Source organism: Metopolophium dirhodum, chromosome 5 (assembly GCF_019925205.1).
Source record: "Metopolophium dirhodum isolate CAU chromosome 5, ASM1992520v1, whole genome shotgun sequence".
In the NCBI taxonomy this organism is placed as follows: Eukaryota; Metazoa; Arthropoda; class Insecta; order Hemiptera; family Aphididae; genus Metopolophium; species Metopolophium dirhodum.
Genome location: NC_083564.1, coordinates 10,199,751 through 10,223,732, shown reverse-complemented (window position 1 = coordinate 10,223,732; position 23,982 = coordinate 10,199,751). Strand labels below are relative to the sequence as shown.

The following is a 23,982-nucleotide window of genomic DNA, read 5'->3' as shown; positions in this document are numbered from 1 at the left end:
TTATTGTAATAAAAAAATCTAAATATGTACATTAATATTCTTACATTGAGTGGTGTGAGTTCATCGTCTCAGTGGTGAATTTAGGAATTTGTCATGGGGAGGGTCCAGATAATTTTCTGAAAACAGAGCCGCGGGGGGCAAAGCCCCCAACACCACCAAATTACTCTTTATTAAATAAATATACCATATTTATAAGACGATATAAAATGTTTGTGTTTTTAATTATTAAATAATAATATGTACAAAACAAATTTGTAAAAAAGCGGGTAAGTGGATGTCGCTCTGTTGTACAGTAGGTTACAACTTACAAGTGGGTCAATGTATAATGGATTGTATTAAACTTGAATTCAATGATATAATATCATTGTATAAGAAAAACGATTCTTATATTAGCGGAGACGGTTTGTCAGTCTAGATATTTTATATTTTTATTATTTATTATAACCTGCCTGTAAGTTGAATTAATATTGAAATATTTATTTTTTTATTTGTTTCTATGGTGAAACAAAGCGTTAGAAATTAAAATCCCATTTTTAACGGTTTTTCGTAATTTGTCGGTGGTTTTTCCCGTGGCATTAAATAACTATTGAAAAAATCAAATAATATAATCTTGATCCAATTTGCTAAAAGATAAGGTACTATATATACCGAAATTGAAGCACTCCTTCTGGTAGAAATGTCGTATACCTACAGGATAAAAAAAAATAAAAATAAACACCATTGTAAAACCACTAGCTTCATCGTTCCGCTCAGAATCTAATATAGTTATGTTATAACATAACTATAACATTTTATAACTTTTATAAAAATATTTCCTAAAATACATTACTTCATTCGTAGCTGATCTTAGATAACTTTTCAACCTTATTAAGGTTGAAAAAGATCTCTCTGGAGTGTCGGTAGATACTGGCAATGTACAAAACTACAAAATATTTGAATTAAAAAATAAACTCGGTATTTTTCAACCATTTTTTGGTGCCTACCAAACTGATAACGAAAAAAATCACGATAATTGAAAATGTTGATAACTGAAGCTTCGAAAATTCTTTGTATCGTATGATAAAATTTGTTTTTCTTAATCATGTAAAAACACAACATTTAACGAGTCCGGACCCCATGGAGCCCCCCCCCCCCCGCCACTGAATCGTCCAGTTATTCTGTAGGATTTAGTCATAGTATGTTTCTACTCTCTAATTACTTTCACAATTTTTAGTTCATGATTTTTTCCGGATACTTATACAAATTTTTCTTTAACTAAATTTTCCATGTGCCCTTGTGCTTTTTCTAATTTATTTTGTGCTTTTGAACTATACATACCCTTTCCTTTCTGATATGGACATATTTCGGGTTTCGATTTGTTTTATCATATGTACCAAAAAACTAAATTCCTTTAGGAATGTAGGTAAGTTAAATATTTTTTTTTAATTAACATTTTCCATCAAACTGTTAGTTTTATTAATATAACAGTGGACAGTGGTGGTTTCAGTGTTTCTAGATTTGAAATTCTTTGTTTAATGTTTTCTAAATGTTCATAATAATAAGTGGATTCTAACCAACGTTCCGCATCACGTTAAAATATAGGCTCTGAAGGGCGTAATTATTTTTACTACCTACTTACGCTACCTTTATTATTATTAATGAACTTGCAACTTAAGGCATTTATACAGTTATTTAAAAAACGACACAAATTCGATGTACGAAGACAAACAAATAATATAGCTATTAGCTACAATACAAATTTCACAATCCACCTGAACTAGAGACTAGACATAATCAATGATAATAAATAATACCTACTGAAATTTTATCTATAGTTAGGTACTTATCGGCAGCGTATATTATAGCGGCATCCCAGCATAAAAGTTCGTAAATGCCAAATAGATAACGCGTAGACAAATGGTCGTTGTCAAAGATTACTAATCTTGTTATTTTAGGCTTTCAATGCTTATTAAACTTAAAGGTATCGAAGTCGTATTAATAGCTTCACATCGATACGTGAATGCCGTTTAGATAAAGCAGAACTAATAATGTTTGTCGTCATCGAGGATACTTGAAAAAATCGCAAAAAATCAAAAATTACTAAAAGATGTATATGTTTACTAAACATGTAAACATATGTAAAATAAATTTGGGTTTATTTCAATTAGAATGATTTAATATCTAAATCGTACACATTGTTTTACCAGATTAAAAATATATCATTACAATAAAAATATATGTACCTATTTACAATAAAATCCGTTCCCTATAGTAGTTATATAGGGTAATTTGTCACGGTGTTACGAGCAATTGTACAGTCTCGTCTGGTATAAAGTTTTCACCTATGTAGGTATACATTTATATAATATAATATATATTTTAATATTTACATAATTTTTTCTGGTACGCCGGCGACGCGTCGTAGGTATAAACATAAATTTATAATAGGTACTTATCTTCAGCAGATGTAATTTTTTTACATAAATATTGAATATATATTATTATAAAAAAAAAATAGTACTTATATAATTTAGTAATTTATGTTCTTAACTTATCGTTAATAAATGTTAATGTTTACGCTAGCTAGTATAAAAAAAAAGAATTATTAAAAAGCATCAAAAATGTATAGTGAAATATCTAGTATAGATAATTGATAAAATATACTTAGATGCATTGACGTACCTATATTATATAGCAGAGCTGATGCGATAAAACTTTAAATAATTTATTGATTTGAATTAATATTTATATACTTATACTTCCATTAGTATGGACGTCGGACGATGAGTAGGTATAACCATCAGTCACCATAGAGGAAATCCACAAGACAGGCACAACAACACTATATAGAATTACTATACCTATATTATTAATATGAATGAAATACAAATCATAAAATCCAACTTTAAATGGGTGTTTCTGATGGAACTATAATATTATGAACACCCAACCACCCTCCCATCGACATGGAAATTACATTATTTTTATGAACAGAAATATATTATACAATCAAATATTCAACCTATTGTTAACATTTGAACTTCAATCGCCCATATAAAATGTATGTGTCTTAACGCTAAAGAATCTTTTTAATTAATTAGTTTTTTAAATCAAGACGTCTATATTTGTTAACTTAACCTTATCGTACTAGTTTAATCGACAAATTATATATTTATATTGATAAATAAAGTTATAAGCTAATATTTTTAAAATTATATCAAATCTAGAAAATACTTACTAATGTAAATATTTGGTGAAATTTTCAAGTCTTTGGGGATATTAATTTTAATTATTTAAGTACCTATGTCTTTACATACAACAATTTTTTTTTCAACAATACTGTGTGTATTTGTAAAACCAATACATTTACTGCTCAACTCAGTTAAAAATAGTATCCTTTTATTTAAATATTTTTTGAAAGTTTCATCATGTATAGAAAATGATGAAATAAACATTTGAAAAACATGTCAAGAAGGTATCGAAGGTTATATAGGAAGTTACTCAAAATATAGGTGACTGCATTTATAATTTGAGCTGAAAAAATGTTCAAACACTGCATTTGCGTGATGGGTGGTGCTATTTTATTGAAAGATGATGGTAGTACGGTGTTAACTCGGTATATGTGACTATGTGAGACATTTTAAGATCTGAAATAAATAAAATTACTAAAATTATTATAACAACAATTTTTACTTAACAGGCGAATACAATTTGATTTAAAAACAACATTTTAGAATTAAAAATAATAAAATGATTTTTATCATACCTAATATTTATACTAATCGTTTAAAAAGAAAAATTTTGTTTTCATTTTGCAGTTTCTTTAAACTGGCCATTGATTGAAGTTAATAAAGACATTCAACATCGTATATGTAAACTTTAGAATCTGAAATAAATACTGTAATGATATGCTCACACACATTATAATAAATAAACTAAAATCTTACAGAATAATAAATAACGGCCAGACTGTCGTTCGTAGAAATCGGTCATCCCCAATAAAATTATTGTCACCGACATTAAGGTCTTTGCCGCCGAAGAGAAATCTAGTTCGGGAAAATACAAAAACCTTTGATAAAACCTAACCTACCACTCTCTGGTCGGCATATCCGTGTCGTCCTTTAAACCAGTGCATGGTCACCAACCACCAGAGTAACAACCTCTCAAGTAGTCAAGTCTCAAAAAACCGATTTCAACGAGCGACAACTGGACTCATTATGCGAGCAATAATCAGTGCGTTCTTATTTGAAGTATTACTTTGTTTCATCTACAACCTAAAACTCCTACAATATTATCTACAAACAACTGCGAATCGGGTAAGACATATAATATAATATTTTATATTGATTGTAGTTAATACATTATATGTGGTTTTACCATAAAATTATATTGTACGGTGTATTTGTTCTAATTCTCGAATACACGATCTCGAGAGCCGACGAACACCCGGACAATTGGAACACATGAAACATTAGGAGTTTTTGAGAAAATGAGTGTTTACCATGTGGAAATACTATGCTGTTAATAATATAATATTATACTAATAGCCACATTTTGTGCACTAACTGTATAATACATATTATAAATACTTACTAAATCATACATATTGCTATCACATATGCAATAAATTGAAATTGTTATGAAACCCGTCACAGAACTAGCTATACACAATCCAAATATTATTGGTTCAACAAAACCCTAAAAATAATACAGGTATACCTAACTAATAACTAAAATCCATATTATAATTTAAATTTTTGTTATAATAAGGTCATATATTAAAAATAATATAGTATTATATTCTTTTAAAACTAAATTCATTTTTGTTTGTTTTTTTTTTAATGTAGAATAATATTTTTACCCATAAATAATAATTTTAAATAACAAAAAATAACTAAAATCATTATTCTTGGTTATAATATGTTATTACATCCAAATTCGAACTTAAAATGTCTGTAAAAAATAACTGTTTATATATTTTTTAGAATTTTTGGTTACTTTATGAATCATCTATGAGAATTCTTATCTTAAATTTTCAATCATTAGCTATAAAAATTGAACATATTATCATTTTTTAACTACTCGATATTTTGATAAATGTTGTTAACATTTGAACTTTAAATACTTAAAATAAAAAAAATCATACCTATACATCATAAATAATTATTAACTGCTAAATGCTAATATAACAACTTATGAGTTATAAGAGACCTTGTATTAAATTTTCATGGTGCATAGAAATTGGATAATATTAACATTCAGTTAAAATGTCATCTATATTCGTTTATTTTTTTTAAAGTTACACTAAGAAAACAAAATAGATTTTTTCGAAAACTGGATTTGCTGGTTTTTGTTTTTTGCCTGGCACTTTTGAGAACCACTATATTCTATTAAAACTAAAATAGGTATAAACTATAAATTGTTCGTTTATTCTTTTAATTTAGAACAATATGTTAATATTTAAATTTTTGTTATATGAATTGATTAGAAACTTGGAGAAAGGTAATATTTTCAATGCATATATTATACAGGATAATAATTTTTACAAAATTCTATAAAATACAAAATGTTTGAAAATGTTTAGTTGTTATAACCACATAGTTAAAAAATATTTTTTAACTATTAATACAATTAATCAAATATATTATTACTACCACACACCTGTATGACTTGAATCATTGTACAGCCAGATAAGCCAATATATGTATAGCACAAAACCTTCTATTATTATTAATAATGGTTTTTCATAAACTGTATTCATATCTTTAAAAAACCTAAAAATAAAATAAGTAGGTAAGTAGGTTTATAGTATTAATAGTGTATCTAAGTAATACATTTTTTTTTTTTGATTTGGTATCTTACTAATTTATGTTTTAGTGTGTGGTCAATGATATTTAAATAATTTCTATACAATTTTGGTTATAGCTATAGGTATTACTATGGATTAATTCATAAGTCATTGCGGTGGCGTAGTTACTAATTATTAATTGGTTCTAAAACTGATATAAGTTTTTATAATCGTAATAATGAGGGCTACGTCCCCACATCACCACTGTCAGTTAAATAGCGTAGATCTTGATATTATATATAATATATTAATTTATTATTATAAATTAATGAGATAAATGTTTTAATAAAGTTTAATAAACAATTAATTAAATTAAATATAGGTTTATTCATAATATAAAGTCCGTTTTTCATTTTCTTTTTTTGATAAAATGTCTAGTAGAGGTACCTATTTATTTGGGATTCAATTTTATTCAAAATTAATTTTTATTAATATAAGCCAATTGGCTAAATTGGAATAAACAGGAAACTTAATCCATTTTAAATATTTGTTTTGTCTGACAAAATGTTTAAGTTAAATGTCACCAAGTACACTTAAACTATAAGTACAGTGTATTGAACACAACTCACTTCAACACCTCTTGATGGTGTTTGATCGCGATCTTTAATTTCTCTTCTTCCTCGGTTACTATCGCTTCTTCGACCTGTTGTTCGAGTATCTGAAAATGTCGCTTCACGACGCCCGTGGAATACATAAACGTCACATTCAAGAAACAGACTTCCAACTGAGTTCCAAGTGTGCAAAGTACGAGGGCAAAGCATATACAATATATTTGCACGCGTAAACAGTCACGTGTGTGTTGTTTTTATCGGCAACACGTCCGCGAAAGGGAACTTAATGTACAGATCGCCCATCCGCACCCAATCCAACGAAATCGTGCACAACATGGGAACTGTCACGAGCACGTTTGACATGATAAGTTGGTATTTAATCACCGTCGTGATTTTCCGTCTATAGTCTTCCGGTATTCCCACTTTCTGTGAACGCTGGTATACATATCGTGATGTTGTGACTGATGGTAGACCCTAACGGCTATTAAAGCAAAAATGAGGGTTTCGACGATGAAGCACAGGAAGCCAAAAATGCGAATGGATAGATCTTCCGTCGAGTAGACGAACGACAGATACGTCGAAATGTGCGAAGAACAGAGTTACGGTTAACTCGCAGTAGGTAAAAAATACCGCCCGCATCGTGCCTTAACCTGTACCGTCGTCACTGCAGTCCATCTTTTGCAAAAATATCTCAACCATGTCCGCCATGTCGCGTCACCATTGGCATACTGAGTGTGATTATTTTTCAGTTACTTATTTATTCAACACTGACGTTGTTTATTATGAACTAAGGTTGATATTATGTAAAAAACATGAAGGTACAAAATTAAGTATCATATTATAATTACAGACTAGTCCAAATGTTCGACCCTTATTAATAAAATAAAACTGACTACTACCTATAAATTAATTATATTGGTACTAACGTCTAACACTCTACCATGCATTAATCTATATAATATTTATATTTTATATTATTTAATTTGGTCATGTGGAAGTGGAACGCTCGATACATTAATATTTTATTAAACTAACTATGTAGACCCATAGTCTAAATACTTGCCACTTGTTAATAATGTAACTAACTCCCTACTACCAATGCATTAATTAGATGGGTATTAACACGCACTAACCCATATTTTATTACGTAGAGTGACAATAATAATAATTTATAATATCGACTATCAATAACAAAACATAGAACGCTCGTAGACCGTTGCGGCCGTGTACTCGTCACGTGTATGCGTGATCAGAAGAGTTCCGGCAGCCCAGCACCCCAAAAGTAAAATGTCGTACTTTTTTTTTTAGAAAACTAGTAATTTGTAATAATTTGTAATGCAAGTTTTGGAATTCGTACACCAAAATACAATTTTACCCTATTGATGGTTCAGTGTTAGGAGTGCTAATGAGCTGACCGAAAAAAAATTTGACTGTCATCAATTCAAGTGTGAAATTTTGGGTTACAAATTCCAATTAATCTTACGTTACAGATTATTTTAAATTGATTATTAATTTACTAACAAAAAAAAAAATGTACGAAATTTCACTTTCGGGGGGACAGGCGGACAGTATATAGAGACTGATCACTGATCAGTATTGCACTATCGCCATCGATTCACACGTTATTCTGCCACGTATTTTATTTATTTTTATCATTTAAACGTGCGTATTATTATTGATTGTTTAGAGAGAGAGAGATAGAGCGAGAAAAATCAATACAATAAAAAAAAAAACACACATCATTGTAATATATTCATCGCTCCGCTCAGAATCTAAAATTAGATAGGTAGTAGGTACGCCTATATACTTAAGAGTTAAGAGTTGTTTTTGCGCGAAACAAAACTAGTTCAATTTACAGTAATCAATTTAAATCTTTAACAAACTATAATAACATGCAGGAAAAATTGAGAAAAATAGTTTTTTCAGAAGATCACAGCGAATATTTATTTCATATTTGTTACCTTTGTGACTATGTCTTTCAGACCCACGGGTGACATAACAATAACGCATTGACTTACCTAAATTCGTTTTATACGATTTTTAAGTACCTAATCTTAGAGTAAATCACAAATAGTAAAATATATAAAGAATAATATTTTTGTGGGTTTGACATATCGGTTTTATATTTTATTATTATTTGACTTTAAAAATATTGTTTTGAGAAAATATTTAGACGAATAAATATCAAACCTTGAAAATATGATTTTCAACAATTTTTGTGATGAGTGATTTTAACTCTGAAATAACTGAAATACGAAAGTCAGGTGGGCAATCTACCTGCGGTACATCGCGGACCCAGTGCTGTTTGTACGTAAGTGTATGATTTAACTCTTAAGTTAAACAAAGTTTATTTTGATATAATACGGTGGATTAATATAATCAATTAATACATAATCCTAACTTAATCAAACCGTACTAAAATCCGATGAATAAAAAAAACCAAATTTAACCCTTTTTAAGTTGGCCAATCTTCTTCCCGGAGATTAAGATATCTGCACATAAACATTCATTTATATATAATATAGTTGATCCTGCGCACTTCGTGGCCCGTACAAAATGACAACTCTTAAAAAATTGTGATTGTTCAACTCATTTTTGGTGTAACTCACTGCAGTAAGTGCAACTCAGCAACCCTGGTAGCCTGGTTGGTATCAATGTTATACCAAGTTCGTCGTTTTTACTTAATTCCACCTACAGTGGATTAATATAATCAATTTATACATAATCCTAGCCTAATCTAAACGTACTAAAATCCGATAAAAAAAAAAACCAAATTTAATCATTTTTAAATTAGTCTATCTTCTTCCCAACGATCTGCACACAAACATTAATTTATATAATATAATATAGCTGATCCTGCGCACTTCGTGGCCCATAAAAATTGACAAAAAAATTGTGATTGTTCAACTCCTTTTTGGTGTAACTCACTGCAGTAAATGCAACTCAGCCACCCTGGTAGGCAATGTGCGAAAATTCGATTTGATGCATGCTTGTACCTGATCTGCCCGATTAACCAATAGCAAACAATAATAAATAAATGCTTTTCCTATTAATTATTTCTCCTATAACCAATAGCAACCATTTATAAATAATTATTTCCATCGTAAATCTCAAAATCCCTGTTTGAGCACTTATATTAATTGGTCGTAGCGTGATGTTATATACCCTATAGCCTTCCTCGATAAATCCTGGACTATCCAACAAAAAAATAATTTTTCAATTCGAACCAGTATACTATAGTTCCTGAGATTAGCGCGTTCAAACAAACAAACTCCATAGCTTTATATATTAAGTATAGATAAGAATATTAAAAAAGTTTAGCTCGCGGGACGGGGAGCTGCCCACTATGGAACTCTCTTTGCACGCCTGTGATTATAATTTATCTCTTTTTCCTTACAAGTTTTATTTGACAATATTAACCTATAATTAACTATGAAAAGTTTTACATAAAACCTGCAGGCGCTATACATATTATATTGCACTTTTGAGTCTTCTGATTTTGAACAATTCTACTGAAATAAAAAAAAGAATTCATTATAGTTCAGTGTTCACAATATTATCGACCTTACAAACTTTTTTAAGATAATTTAATTTTAACCGAACATTGCCCAAAATAATATGTATACATATATATAGACGAAAATATTTGTGTGTGTCAGGCAGTTCCGGTCCATTTCGAGCACTGTCAGGCACGCACCCAGGATTTTTGTTTGGGGGGGGGCTTAAAAATGTTTTTACTTTCCCTACACTCAAGTAAACAATTTTTACATATTATACGTACCTATACCTACGTCACCGTCCTTTTCACGTAATAATTGAACTATATTTATGTGTAGGTATCTAACGTCTACTATATTTGTGACAATATATGCTATAATATATAATTTAATGTAAAAATATTAATTTTTTTTTTTTGGGGGGGGGCTTCAACCCCAAAGCCTCCCCCCTGGGTGCGCCACTGGTGTGTGTGTGTGTGTGTGTGTGTGTGTAGGGAGGACGGTGCTTGGGTTAGCTAAGCAAACCCTATATAATTTATGCCATTTGTGGTTAATTTGTATTATTAATTTATTAATAATATTATTATTGAATAATGTGATTTTTGAACTAGGGGGAGAGTGCAGTTGTGCAATCCATATTCCACGGTCATTAGACGACTAACTGAAAAAATAGGAGATTCAGACCACCCCCCCCCCCCCCACAAACACACACAAATTTTTTTCATTAAAATGGCTCCACCGATGGTTACATATTTGACCTCAGTGGCGTATTTACGGTGGGGGGAGGTTCAAGGGGTCCACCCTTAAGGAAATATTTTTATAAAAGTTATAAGTTACAACATAACTTATTTACCTATTCGTTTTACAATGGTGTTTATTTTTTTTTTTATCCTGTTTAGAAAAATTTCTACAAATTGGATCAAGATACCTAGTACTTTAGGGAGGTCATTTTTTGATTTTCTCAATAGTAATTTAATGCTACAGGAAAAACCACCAAAAAAAAAAAGAAAAACCACCTAAAAATGGGATTTTAATTTCTAACGCTTTGTTTATCACCATAGAAACGAATAAAAAAAAAATTTCAATATCAATTCAACTTACAGGCTATAATAAATAATAACAATTTAAAATATCCATATACTGACAAACCGTCTCCGTTCAGAATCGTTTTTCTTATACAATGATATTATATCATTGAATTCAAGTTTAATACAATCCATTATACATTGACCCACTTGTAACCTACTGTACAGCAGAGCAAACATCCACTACCCGCTTTTTTAAAATTGTTTTGTACATATTATTATTTAGTAATTAAAAACCCAAACATTTTATATCGTCTTCTATCTTCTAAATATGGTATATTTATTTAATAAAAAGTAATTGGGTGGCATGTGTGGCTTTGCCCTCGCGGCTTTGTTTTCTGAAAATTATCTGGACGCTCCCCATGACAAATTCCTAAATACGCCAATGTTGAACTATTGATCTACACTACAATAATAGGTTCATCGTACACATCGGATGGGCTAAAATATTGAATAATATATTTATTTATGGCAAGGACGTATCGCCAATATGTGTGACGCGTGAGACGCAACTTCATGAGGTCGCGAGGGCGATGTAGCAAGGCGTATCGATGCGTCAACGCTTGCAGGACGACATGGGTAATATTATTATTAATTATTAAGCTACAGGTATTGGAGGAAATAAAACGCCAATTGTGCATTTTAGTTCCGTGTCAAAGTACACAATTTCATCAATCGCCAACGCTGTTGCCAACACATTTTCGTGTTGAGAGCGACGACGACGACAACGTGGACAGCATAGCGCAATCAAGAGGCGGACGTAAATATTAGTCGTGGCCACAAATCGCGGTTCATTGACCGCCGGGGCAGTAGTAATAATAAATAATAATATTATCGTAAAATTAGAAAAAAATATATATCGTCTGTCGGAGAACCACCTCGAACAATAATAATGGGAACAAAAAAATTATAAAAACGATAAACAATAAAATGCGTGTAAACACCACAGGTATTTATATAATATCTCTCAATAATAAAGTATAAACACGAAACGCGCACTTCCCGATCGTCGGACGGGCCCACCGTCACCCAAACACCCGCCCGGTCGGACCCATCCACCCGTCCGTCCGACCATGCCGCCCGCCCACCGGCCGTACACCGCGCCGCGCGCCCGCCGAGTCGTATCAATATATCCCCGTCGCCGGTAACACTGACGACTGCCGAGCATGAGCTCGCCAATGCCACTATCTCCTCGACGGCCTGCGAGTGTGCATGGGCACATTCCCATTCCCGACGCTACCATCGTCCACCTGGATTCTTGGACGGAACGGAAGACGACGACGGTACCCACCACCATCGCTGGACGACGCTGTAAACGATTACCACGGCGGTGCCGTCGCAGAGCTGCTCCGTATTCGTTCCGGCAACGACAGACTACGCTCCAAATAGGTTCGTAGAAGGGTTTTTATTTATTTTGTTGTTATTATTGGCGTACGTGCCGTGCTAGGTCGGCACTGTGCGATGGTGGGTGGATGGGGTAGTTGCGGTGGTGGATGGCGCCCGGCGCTATGTTAAGCTGTTCGGTCGCAGTAGTTGGAGGTGTCTGGTGCTCGATTGTGCCAAACCCACTCATCTTCGCGACCTCGCAAGGCAGTTGTAGTTATCCCGAGCTGTTTGATCGTCGAAAGATCGTCCCGAGATCTGTGCGTTCCACGACTCCGGCGACCGTCTTCGGTAGCCGTCGTCTTGATGGTTGCTCGTTCCACCGTTAACACCACCGCGTCCACAGTTCCACGGCTTCTTCCATGTTGTTTTCGCGCCGTCGCACAAGTTCCTTGTCCTCTTTCTTACGCGATCTGCGTTTACATTTTTTCGATTTGATTACGATTTACTTTGCGTGTTCGACAATCGTGCGTTCTCGTTTCACTTGGAAAATTCGTTTGTTTTCGATTTAGTTAAATTTTTTTTTTGGATTCAATCTATTTTCACAAAACATTTTTTTCCATAATTTTATGCCTTCTCACATTTGAGTGTTACGATAATGATAACGAATAAATTAAACCGTCTGCCAATTGCTAATTTAAAGTTTTTCCCATGAAGTAATTGACTGTGTTATTCCAAAAGTACCTATAAACTTCCTACAAAGTACAAGTGTGAATGGTTGTATGAAAACAAAACATTTGTCTGAGCTTTGAAATCACTAATATCAACTGGTAACAAAAAAAATTGTTCATTTATAATAATTTTCTTTCAAGTTTGAAATAGAGATATTTTCATTGAAATGTATACTGGACTACTCGTATATAAGTCATAGTAATTTTTTGCAAGCCACACTTCTAGTTGATTAGCAGACCTATAAAATATTTTGCTAGTCTGTCAATCACTAAAAACAGGTGATACAAATATCCATTATTCTATAAAAAAAAATAATAAACATAATTGTGAATTATGTAGCACATATCATATTGTAGATAAGGAAGATGAAGTTTTTTCTAAAAAATATTTTAATTTTTTAATTTTCATCAATTTAATGTAGATTTTCAGTTTAAACTCTGATTTGAGTAACATAATATAAATATTAAATAAAAAAATAAAAAATGTTATGTGATTTACTGAATAGAATTGTAAATTAAGGTTATCAAGTAGACACATAATCACTAAACTATATTATGATGCATTTGTATTTTTACTTAGTATATTTATATAGTTTGTATTGTATGCTGTTTGCATCTAATTAAGTATACATTTCTTTAAAATTTAATAGAATAACGTGTGAAAGTAATACTTTAGCTAAAGCCTTGAAGCTATTAGGAACAGATAATAGATATATAAAGTACATAATTGATTAACTCTGACTAAGTAGAGCAGAATAGTATTATTTTTCAAGAATATAACGGGCCTTACTGAAGATGTGTGTGCATAAATACATTTGAATAATATGATGACAATAATTGATGTTTTTGAGTATAAACTTTGTTCAATATATTATTTGGAGATTAAATAATGTGAATTAATTTGCAATTTAAATATAAAAATTACTATGTATTATAAATTCATAATAATTAGCAGGGTTTAAAAAACCTACTGTTGTTTTACAAAAACCTAACCAGGTTGGGTTTTAATGGGTTTTAAAAATTTGCAAATGAATGCCGTTTCCTGAAACTTTTATTTGGGAAGTTCCCTACAAACCTTACCTACAAAACATAAATGTACCATTTTAATTTAGTTTTGACAAATACAAATATTATATAATAATATATTATTGTATGTATATTCCTATCATCATTTCTAGCTTCACTCTGACTGCCGGAGTAAAATGTAAAATTATAATGTTTAATGTTTATGCTTATCTTCAAATATTTGTTTTTTATTATTACTAAAAAGTAATAAAAATAAATATGCAGTTTAAAGTTTTAATTATTTTGTTTGTTGGTTTTTTTTTTACTGGGTTTTTTATACTGGGTTTTTTTTACTGGGTTTTATAACAACCCAGTGGGTTTTAATGGGTTGGACCCAGTACTCTGAACCCTGATAATTAGTATAGTAGTATAGGCATATAGGCTCTACTATAATATCCTAATATTCTTTATAAAAGTACTAATACTATTGAAATGTTTTTTTTTCACAATTATAATATGTGATGTCCGTTACTAGAAGCATATTATTACGACTTAAAAGAGTACAGGATTTCCTTGCAATCCAATTAATTACAGTTAAAAATATTTGTGACTTGGTTTAAAGTCACACCTATTTGATTCATTTTTAACAATGTATCAATGATATTAATTAATAACTATTTTCATTATGTATTATTTATTACCTTTTAACTTGTTTCTAGATCATTAAGCCAACCATGAAAGAACGCTATCGAAAACAAAAATTTTTGAAAAATGTTGGTCTACAACCATTTAAAATTCAGAGGTATTTCCATTTTTTTTTTTTTTAGTTCAAGCTCAATTTAATTAGTTCAACATAATCATAAACAATATTTTTTTAGGCCTATGGAAGAAGAACATGATACCAATGTGAGTATACAATTTTTTGTAAAGTCTTGTATGTGTCTAAGAATGAATTTGTATTTTAGATATGCGAACGAGTATGTTTTTATTACTTTGATGATGAATCACAAGTGATATGTCGCGGTTGTTATAAAAGCTTTAAAACATGGTTAAATTTTCGATTGCATTTTAATACATTATCATGCCATACAACTCAAACAAATTACAAACTAAATACTTACAACGATGTTTATAAAAAATACAAGTTAAAGAAAGCTAAGACTAAGAAAAAAATGAATAACCGTTTAAGTGCTGCACAACTTATGGATTTGGAAACTTTGAACACTCGCAAAACAAGAAAAAGGTATAATTTCTAAATTTCTAAATTGGTGAAATATAAAATAATATTTGAAATATTGTCATTATATTTTCAGATGTTATCAAAACACTAGGGTGGTTGTGACTGCTTCCAAATCTTCATCAGACTCTGGTTCAATAAATTCAGAAAAAGCAACTGTAAAGACATTAAAGAAAGAAGCTGTTGAAATCGATATTAGTAGCGATGAAAGTGTAGAGGAGTCAAAAACAAAACCAAATGGTTGCGATACTATTGAAGTTCAAGACATTCCAAGTAGTTCAAAAATCATTATTCCAAATTCACCTCATGACAATCAGACGACACTAACAGTTAAAACAGAATGGAATGCCGATGACTTATCACTGGTTTCTTCAGACGATCATTCATCAAGCTCTGCTCATTGTCCACCAAAATATAGTCCCCCCAAAAATAAGGCATTAAAATATCAGTATGTTTGTGTTATTTGTGATGCACAATTTATGAGTAAATGTTCACTTACGATGCACCAAGTGCAGCATATAAAATCAGATCGCAGTAGTTACAGTGTCTTTATGGCTGCATTAACTCAATCTGCTAGAGTGTAACGCATCAATATATATTATTTGAGTTATGGTTCAAAAGGTAACTCTAGTCCCTATAATGAAGTATCAAGTCCTATTTATTTATTTATGTAACAAACGTCTTTTAACATAAACTGTTTGATTGATATTTTATGGTTGTACAATTTTAAACCAATTTTAAGAAAATACAATTTTATGTTTGCATAATTTAAGTTATTATCATTTGTGCATTACCATTAAATTTCACAACTTAATGTTGTGACCATTAACATCTGTCAAACAATGTATTGTATTTACTTTTATTTGATTCCTATATTGTTTTTTTTTATTTTAGACTAAAATAATTTTTACCTTATTCCCACAATTAAATTGAGATTTAGAACACGGAAAGATATTGTTTGGTTAAGCTAAAAGAAAGAAGATAAAACTAGCAGAATTATTAAGCATGTGCATAAATCATATCAAATATTATATGCAAGCCTATTTTATTTTTATTTTTGAAGAAAAATTGTCTAACCTAACAATATCTTGATCTGATTTTTCTGTAAGTCAGTGATACTTTAATATAGGGTACTTTAAACTGTAAAGTTTGCTTTTTTTGTAAAAATAAAAAAAACTTATTAATGTTTAAGACAAATTTTTTTATTTTCAGTGTACCTCACATAAAAATAAATGAAAATTATTTTATTTTTTTGTCAATTTGTTTTTTTTGCTGTATACTGTTATATAAGTATATTTATATTATTAATATGACATATTATGGTAGTAGACTTAGATTTTAATTCTGAAGCAAATGTAATCACTAATGCCAAATCAAACAGGAACTGATGAATTATGAACTATATTTTCAACCAAACCAATTGGAGCCAAGGCTTATATTATTCATCATCTCAGTGTAATTAAATAATTAATATTCATAAAATGCAATATGTATTGTTAAGTGGGTTGTGAGCACCGATTTACTGTATATATCACATTTACGATGGTGATTTAATAGTATTCATAGAAGAATTAGTAGTTGCATGTTCGTAGCTGTACCCAGTCGCGCGGTGAACTCTAAGTTTTTTAAGAGGCAAGTCTAATATTTCATCCACCTTCACCTAGATAAAGGCATTTACAATCATATTTTTATCTACCTGTTGTAGTTAATACCAATATACTAGTTAATAGGTACTAAATTATTTTCCCGGTGGCATTCTCTCAATTAAGTCGATTGCCCCCTAGCTTGCCTGTATGATTATGTATTTATGTATAGCAATTTAACATTAATATGCAAGGTATTTTTATTTTGAAATTTGACAAAATTAACATCTAGATATGACAAAAGTCAAATGTAATATTAATTGTTCTTATTGTGAATAATTAAGATAATAATATCACAGTTGAGCAATTAGCATCGTATAAGCATGAACAGTTTTACTTGAATCAAATTAAATTTTATTTCACATTATGATGTATGCACTAGCACAGCATACTCCTATCCCTAATCCCTATGTAAGTATTTTTTATCAGGATTTTGAAAACAAATAAGTTGTTAAGTCTAATGTTTTGATATAAACATAATCAAATGTTTGCTCCAAATCCTTAAAAAAAAATGGTGTCTGACAAAATTTATCTATTTGGCGGATAAAGTTCTGAATCAGGCTTTGTGAAAATCTGTTTTCAGAATCCTTATTGTATCACTAGATGGAATAACACCATAATAATAATAGAGGCTCAATTTGTACAGTTTTGTGAAATATAAAGTCAACATATATTGAATGATATACATCAAAAAAAAAAAAAAATAACATAATAACAGTTTAATTTAATCATCTAAAGTCCATAAATCGTCCATATGATTGGATAGTGGTACAGAAAATGAAACCGGTTTTTCATATGTTAAGCTCACTTTTTGAAAGTCTGTCTTGTATTCTTCATCAATCATCTATTACAAAACCAAGTAAGTTAATAAATATATGTTTGTTAAAATACATATTAGTATATTAGACTGATCAATGTATAAGTTAATAATAAAAAAAAATTGTGGTGATAAAGATATGAAGTCATGAATACGTAATTATGTAGTTGCTAAATTTGAATACTGAATTGTATGCATATCAAAAGTTAGGTTATTCTTCCTTCTAAAAAATTATATTTTTGAGGGCACGAAATATCAATTTTTCTAAATAATATAGTCTCAACAATAATACACCTGATGATCCGTTTAAGTGTCTACACTCACTATTTCATACTTCAAATGTTTTGAAAATATTTTTTTACTATCTTTAATGGTTATTATTTTTAATTTTTTTTCCTTTTTTGAAATACACCATACATCTTTTATTTCATATTTCGAAGCAGAATATCTGGAGTATTACGATTTATTTTTTTCCTGTTCAACCGACAGCAGAAGAGGCTCTATTCAAATAATACTACTCCTCTGCTGTCATCATTTATTGCAAGAGTATTTTGACTTATAAAGACCAAATAGTTATAACTTTATAAGCATACATAATAATATATAAGTATAGATTAGCGGAGTAGAGTAGTGATACAGAGGCGCTCCACAAAATGTTGTCCACTACTTCAGTGATTCCTAAAGTATGTTCCACGGAACAATAAGGTTCCTTGGGACAAACTCAAGGGTTCCGCCAGTATACCAGACGTAAGTGGATGTTGAGAAAATGATTTTATATTATATCTGGAAAAAAAGTTCACATAAATAATAGTCACTAGGTTTTTACTTACACTTTCATAAGAGTCATCCAATAATTCACTCATGTCCCATTCAACTTGCGGCAACTTTTTAAATAAAAAGTTTACAGATTTTCCCACTTTTGGTAGAATGTGTTGTTTTAAAGAGACAAGTTCCCATAATGAGCTGTTTAATGCATTTGATTTTAGTGGATCTTTTTCTTCAAAAATATAAGGATCTGAACCAACTAAAAGTCAAACATGCAATTTTAATAATATTTTTAAATTTAAAAAAATATATTATATTTTTATAAGTGCAAAATTACCAACGGAATCACTTTGGATCAATACTTTTAATGGCGGATGTCTAATAAGTAAATTTCCTATAAATGCTGCCATAATTTGTATGTCAGTAGGTGGTGCAATCAACGAAAGTCTAGCCATGCGTTTAACAAATGCAGCGACAAGCAACTCAGGTAAATGGCTATAATAAATACACAAAAATAAAACTGGAACTAGATAAAATTGATTAACATACAAAATGTTTAATAAATAATAAGTTATTAAGAGGACGTTACCCATGCATTTGTTGTCTCTGTCATACACATGTATGACATAGCAAATGTTCATTCACTATTTTCAATAGTGTGCTGTTAGTTTTGATATTAGAATGAATTGACCTATTATCAAACTTGTAAGTAAGAAAATTATCTGTGCATAAATTATGGCAATTTTTCAATATTATAATTTTTAAGCAAGATATGAGCACTTTTAATTTGTAATATTTTACATACTCATATCTTTCTTGAAAGTTAAAATATTAAAAAATCACCAACGCTTAAACACAGATAATGTTCTTACCTAAAAGTTTGATAGTAGGTCAATTCACTCTAGTATCAAAACTAACAACACACTATTGAAACTAGTGAACTTGTAACCTACTGTACATCAGAGCGACATCCACTTACCCACTTTTTTGATATTGTTATTAAAGTGACCTATATTATTATTAGTATGACTACTGAAGGTTGATTTAATTTTTGCCAAAAACATTGCAATTATTATACTGTTATTAATTTTTGAGTCAATACTATATTATCATTGAACAGTATGACTGGGTTCACGGTATAAATAGGTAATAGCTAAAAATTAATCTAAATATTTTGAAATTGTCATGTACAAGTTATAATACACGTAAAAGTTGAAAGTTCACACCATATGCGCAATTAGAGATTTTTAATAGGGAGGGGGGAGGGGTTATACATTTTTAAACGTCATACCAATTAATATTCTCTGACCTTATTTAAAAAAAATTGCACAATCAATATCACACTCATAAAAATTAGCCACTAGGAATGGTAAAATATGTTTAAAATAATAAATTGGACCGACAGATGTCGACCATCGATCAAATTCGGCGAGCGATATACGACATGCAGATGCAGGGGGTGATATGTAAGGGGTGGTTCAGGAGGCCAATAGCCCACCTTGGCAAATGTTATGAGGCAACTATAAAACCGACAAACAATGTTTTCGAATATGCAATGGAAAATTATAAATTATTAATAAATATATAAATAAATTTGTCCTACTGGCAGCTATATCTTAAAAAAAATAGTTCTATCGAAATCTTGTGTATTATTATATTTGTAATAATATGTTTAAAAATAATTTAAATTAAATTTAAACTTAATTATAAAAATAAAATGTTTAACTTTATTCAAATAACCTATAAACGCATGCCCTTCCGTTTATCTTGCTTCCAACCAAAAATAATAATAAAATGACAAAATACAGAATATTGAAAATTTAACAACAATTTTTTTTTGTTTTAACTTGGAATGGCTGTAATTCAGTCAATTTTTGAGATAGGAAAAAAGTTTGTATATCAAAATTGCTTAAAAAAAATAGTTCTATCGAAATCTGGTGTTGAAAATAGGTGTTTCCATTTAAAAAAAATGTAAGTTTTATTGCGCATGCGCACAATAAAAGAATTAAAAATTCGAAAATGATCACAAAATGTGTATCTTAGTATTCCCTAGCTCCTCGAAAAATCCCCAATTCAATCCAAGGTCACTGAACGGAAATATTTTGTGTTACCATTTGAGTGAAACTCACTGTATACAAAAGAGATTGACGTGTACTTATGGAAAAAATTACTGTTCAAAAATATCCTCTTTATTACGATATATCTATATACTCTGACCCATTAGATTAAAAAATTCTAAAAATTGGCTCTTTAGTAAACCAACCTTGGTATATAGTAATAATAATGCCTTCAGCCACTTTGGCTTATCAGTGGTAGACGTGGGGAAGAAAGTAAGGCAGGGTAAGAAAATTTCTTGAAGATTCTTAGAAACGATAAGATAAACTCAATCGGAAACAAAAAAATATAAATATAAATGACAAAATAAAAATAAACATATATTAATATATACTCCCCACGAATAATGTATTAACAACTAACATAGTTATTCTTCGTTTAAATATTTATAATTTTGTCAACATTTTAACTTGAAATATCTATAAAAAAAAACTCTTTTAATATATTTTTTAGATTTTTTGGTTACAATTTTAACTACTTACGAGAAATTTTATTTAAAATTGTGGCTATAAAAATTGAATAATTTATAAGTTTTGTCAAAATTTTAACTTCAACGTGCCTATGTATTTTTAAAATTTAACTGCTAGTATAACAACTAATGAGGAATCTTTTATTAAAATTGTAAGATTCTTGAGTTTAGACTCAGTAAAATTTATTTTATTCATATTTATAGAGAAAAAACTAAAAAAATAGTGAACATTTAAAATGTCTATAAATAGCTCAAAACGAATCTAGATATTTTGAAATTGGTGTCATGTATAGAAAATTAAGATTAATTAACATTGTTGAAAATTTTAAGTATTTAACGGTTAGTACTAGTTTTTGAATTACAACTAAATAAGAAAATTGTGAATTTACAGGTGATCCAATGTCGTAAAAAATAAAAATTTGAACTTCAAACGCTCATAAAAATGAACGTGACCTTCAGGTAAATTATTTTTGATAGAGATAGAAAAACTTATATGAATATTATAATTCATTATTAAGTTTTTTTTATAAATTCGAGGGAAAAATTATTTATAGACAAAAATTTCATAAAAATCAAACAGTTCTCATGCTTATAAATAACACAGTCAACATTTTTTGAAAATTGAAAGAACATGAACAATGTTTTATGGAAAATGGTAATAAAAAGATTTATAAAAATTAGAAATATCTACAATTATTTGTTTTCAAAAAAAAAAAAATTGTCAAAAACTGGTTTTGAGTGAAAATAAACGTAATCTAAATTTTTCTTAATTTTTTCTCTCTATCACTTATAAAAACTACTGGGAATATTTTATTTATGACCCAAAAGTAATAACTAGATTTCGGTTCCTACTTGCAGTAAAAATCCAAGCATTTTTATTGCCCCTAAAGGTGTTGATAGACTCAAAAAAAACACATCATTGTAAAATCAATACATTCATCGCTCCGCTCAGAATCTAAAACTACTGTGGATAATTCTTAAGAGGATTTCACGCCTGCATGTTTTCTTCATCTTACAAACATATCAAATTTGAGTTGAACCGATTTCAGGTTGTTAGCTTAGTTTTAATATGAGTGTGAGCAAAATTGACATATTATCAAATTTAAAGATAATATCATTATCAGTAATTATGTTTGTTTTTCTACAATATTTTAATTTTTAAATTGCAATATTTTACATACTTTCATTATGACACTATTCAACATTGTATTTATAAATAGTTTGATCAAAATGTTTAAAATTACTTACGTTGAACGAAGAAATATATCAGCCAAATAAAACAATCTGATTTTATACCGATAATTAAACATATCTGTAGTAAAAAAGTTGTAAAGTTTCCCATAAATATTTGGACATTCTCTATTTAGAAACAATAACAAAAAAATTAGATTCAAACAAGTAGAATTTTCCTGTTATATTATTTCAAAGTTGAAATTATTTTTATTTTAGTATTTTTTCTTTATAAAGAGATTATATAAACCATGCATTAGTATTAGATCGGCAACATTAACTATATTAGAAGTTTGGAAAAAATCAATTTAAAAATAAAAATAGCTGACACATCTATTAAACATTTGACTGTAAATGTTTAATAGATAATAAATAAATTACATTTTTATAAAAATGTATAGTTTGAAAAATGCATTTTAAATTGCTTGTTAAGAATTTGAAAATATTTTAATTTTAAAACAACAAATATTTTCAGTATAGGTAATTAAATATTTACTTACAAATTATAATCCTTGACCAAAATAAAAATGCCTTGAAGTCCTAATATTGCAATGGGACCAGCTATATATTTAATAAACAAGTAATAGACATGTTAATGACTACTATATAAATTATAATTATTTTTTAATAAAATAGTATAGAAATGAAAACATACGAGTATCCAATGAATCCATTAAGAAGTCTGCAGTTACAAGCGGATTATTCAAGTGCATTTGCATTTTTTCAATCAACAGTGTTAACATCTCTCTTCTAATTTTAATATTTGACAACATGAAGGGTTTCATATCATCCCAAACTATCGTAACCCATGATTTTAATTGTTCAGAATTATATTTAAATTGAGGTCGTTCTATCAAACAAATTCAAAAGTTATTAATTTATTTGTCAATTATAAATATTATTATGTATACTTACTGTTATTTTTAAAAAGTAATTTGTCGTCTTCATTTTTTTCAGTAGGAATTTTAATAAATCCTAAAAGATTTGTAAACATGTATACATTTGTTTTGTCTGTGTTCAAATGTTGAACAATTAATGAAAAACATTCCCACGAGTAATAACAAAAATCCAAATTTTCAACATAATTTGTTAACATTTGTTGAAATTGTGACCATTGTATATTGGTAGTTGTAAGCATAGATGTGTAAATTGTCTACAAAAAATATTTATAAATAGTATAATTAATTATTAGTTTGTATATTTTACTGTTCTTACCTTTAATTGATCAACAGGAAAATAATATTTTTTTTTCACTATTTCTCCAGTAGGGCATTTATTTTCCCGTAAAAATTTGTCAAATAATTGTTTGAATTCTGAAATTGTCGCCATGCTTATAAATCTCTCCCTTGAATAATTATTACTCTGCAACAGGATTTAAGATATAATTCATTAATAAAAATATATAATATATATAATACCTAATATGCATTTTAGTAATTAATAGTCAATACTTCGTCTTACTTGTTAGTTTACAAACTTACAGTTCAACAGTTGTTAGTTTGTTACTATTTATTTTTTAAATGTTGGGAACATCAAACATTACAAACATTTATTATTTTGAATATTTTGTTATCAATCTACATTTCTTCAAAATGATATAACCACTAACCAATAAAAATTATAAATCTCACGTGTCTTGCAAGGTAGAGCTACCAGTTCATCAATAAATTACAATTATTGTATGTAT

General features: G+C 29.3%; 2 protein-coding genes and 1 pseudogene across 5 annotated transcripts; 1 reads left to right on the top strand and 2 right to left on the bottom strand.

The window, feature by feature from the left end:
• Positions 1-3,605: 3,605 nt before the first annotated feature.
• Positions 3,606-7,086, bottom strand: LOC132944814 (uncharacterized; annotated as a pseudogene).
• A 5,039-nt stretch (positions 7,087-12,125) lies between these two features.
• Positions 12,126-16,504, top strand: LOC132944507 (uncharacterized). 2 transcript variants are annotated; one of them, XM_061013883.1, is made up of 5 exons: positions 12,126-12,349; positions 14,739-14,821; positions 14,898-14,925; positions 14,985-15,262; positions 15,333-16,504. In XM_061013883.1, the coding sequence occupies exons 2-5, from the start codon at positions 14,754-14,756 to the stop codon at positions 15,838-15,840; spliced, it is 882 nt and encodes a 293-aa protein (XP_060869866.1). In that variant the 5' UTR covers positions 12,126-12,349; positions 14,739-14,753; the 3' UTR covers positions 15,841-16,504. The 2 variants fall into 2 exon arrangements, with proteins under 2 accessions (XP_060869866.1, XP_060869867.1); XM_061013884.1 differs by lacking the exon at positions 12,126-12,349 and adding an exon at positions 12,494-13,113.
• Positions 16,505-17,072: 568 nt separating this feature from the next.
• On the bottom strand, positions 17,073-23,912 carry LOC132944506 (nucleolar complex protein 4 homolog B). Of its 3 annotated transcripts, none has more exons than XM_061013882.1 (9): positions 23,714-23,833; positions 23,511-23,657; positions 23,211-23,448; positions 22,951-23,145; positions 22,796-22,856; positions 22,314-22,424; positions 18,819-18,976; positions 18,547-18,740; positions 17,073-17,743 (listed from the first exon to the last, which is right to left on the bottom strand). In XM_061013882.1, the coding sequence occupies exons 2-9, from the start codon at positions 23,622-23,624 to the stop codon at positions 17,624-17,626; spliced, it is 1,191 nt and encodes a 396-aa protein (XP_060869865.1). In that variant the 5' UTR covers positions 23,625-23,657; positions 23,714-23,833; the 3' UTR covers positions 17,073-17,623. The 3 variants fall into 3 exon arrangements, with proteins under 3 accessions (XP_060869865.1, XP_060869864.1, XP_060869863.1); XM_061013881.1 differs by having other exon boundaries at positions 17,074-17,743; positions 23,777-23,912; XM_061013880.1 differs by having other exon boundaries at positions 17,075-17,743; positions 23,757-23,877.
• Between the last annotated feature and the right edge of the window lie 70 nt (positions 23,913-23,982).

Bases quoted from the DNA above. Each gene is read 5' to 3' on its own strand.
- LOC132944507 (XM_061013883.1), top strand. From the start codon at position 14,754: ATGAAAGAACGCTATCGAAAACAAAAATTTTTGAAAAATGTTGGTCTA. The intron at 14,822-14,897 runs GTATTTCCATTT...ATATTTTTTTAG, and splicing joins CAACCATTTAAAATTCAGAG to GCCTATGGAAGAAGAACATG. The intron at 15,263-15,332 runs GTATAATTTCTA...TTATATTTTCAG, and splicing joins ACTCGCAAAACAAGAAAAAG to ATGTTATCAAAACACTAGGG.
- LOC132944506 (XM_061013881.1), bottom strand. From the start codon at position 23,624: ATGGCGACAATTTCAGAATTCAAACAATTATTTGACAAATTTTTACGG. The intron at 18,741-18,818 runs GTAATTTTGCAC...TTTGACTTTTAG, and splicing joins GATCCAAAGTGATTCCGTTG to TTGGTTCAGATCCTTATATT. The intron at 17,744-18,546 runs GTAAGTAAAAAC...GTTTTGTAATAG, and splicing joins TGGATGACTCTTATGAAAGT to ATGATTGATGAAGAATACAA.